Source organism: Cystoisospora suis, assembly GCF_002600585.1.
Source record: "Cystoisospora suis strain Wien I chromosome Unknown contig_2956, whole genome shotgun sequence".
Lineage (NCBI taxonomy): Eukaryota > Apicomplexa > Conoidasida > Eucoccidiorida > Sarcocystidae > Cystoisospora > Cystoisospora suis.
In genome coordinates, this window is record NW_027155751.1 from 7954 (window position 1) to 8794 (window position 841).

At 49.6% G+C, this 841-nt stretch overlaps 1 protein-coding gene across 1 annotated transcript in view; it reads right to left on the reverse strand.

Moving 5' to 3' along the window:
- Positions 1-432: 432 nt before the first annotated feature.
- CSUI_005951 (uncharacterized protein) overlaps positions 433-841 on the reverse strand; it is a 1361-nt gene continuing 952 nt past the window's right edge. Inside the window, exon 2 of the mRNA XM_068066116.1 lies at positions 433-841. This exon is cut by the window's right edge and continues 431 nt beyond it. Coding sequence (XP_067921908.1) covers positions 808-841 — 34 coding nt within the window. The 3' untranslated portion in view covers positions 433-807.

Genomic DNA, 841 nt, shown 5'->3' on the forward strand with positions numbered 1-841 from the left:
GATGTCATAATTGAAAAAAGAGATCTTTCCCATACCCTTATAGAAATGAGTAACGCCAAGAGGTGCATGAAGGCTAGGGCTCATCTCTCTCTTCTGCGTGTTTGTTTTCTAGGTTCCAACTGAAGTGCATGAATACCCTCGTCTCCACTGCTACCTCTAATAGTTCAGCATGGACGTGCTGCTTATGCACCCCGAATAGAATGCGTTCGCGTTGAAAGGAGGTAGGCTGAAGAGCAAGAATTGAGAGAGCGACGGCATTTCCACTGAATCTTCTGCTCTCAGTAATCTCGTGACGAAGTATATCCGGAGCTGTGAAAGAAGATATTGGAGGCCGTGACGAACATGAGGGAGGACAAAAGACGCCACCCGTCTTTAAGAACAGTCTAAAATAGACAAAGGCTGTTGCCCTTGCCTGGGGTGTACATACATAGCGCCACCCTCACAGCGTCGCGCACGGCTCAGAAATCAGCACGAAGTCGAAACACACAAGAAACAAGACAGCATCAATACTCGGATGCAGGTAAGGAGTCGCTTCACATCGGGGTTTGTTATGTACGCAGCACCACTGCAAGAAGTCCTCCTACTGCACTGAAAATGGCAGCTGGCATTGCATGAGCGCCTGACGATGTGGTAGGTGCCGGTGTCGACGAGGTTGTCGTCGTTTTCTCCTGTTCTTTTTTCGATACCTTGATATACACGGTACACGCCACAGTTTCTTGAGCTGCCTCTCCGTCCAAACCCTGTCGGACGTGTTCAGGGGAGCCAGCGGCGGGTTTGTTACATGTGTAGCAAAGGTGCTTGTCTTCGTTAGGTTCGGCAGTGTACTTGAAGGCGTACACTG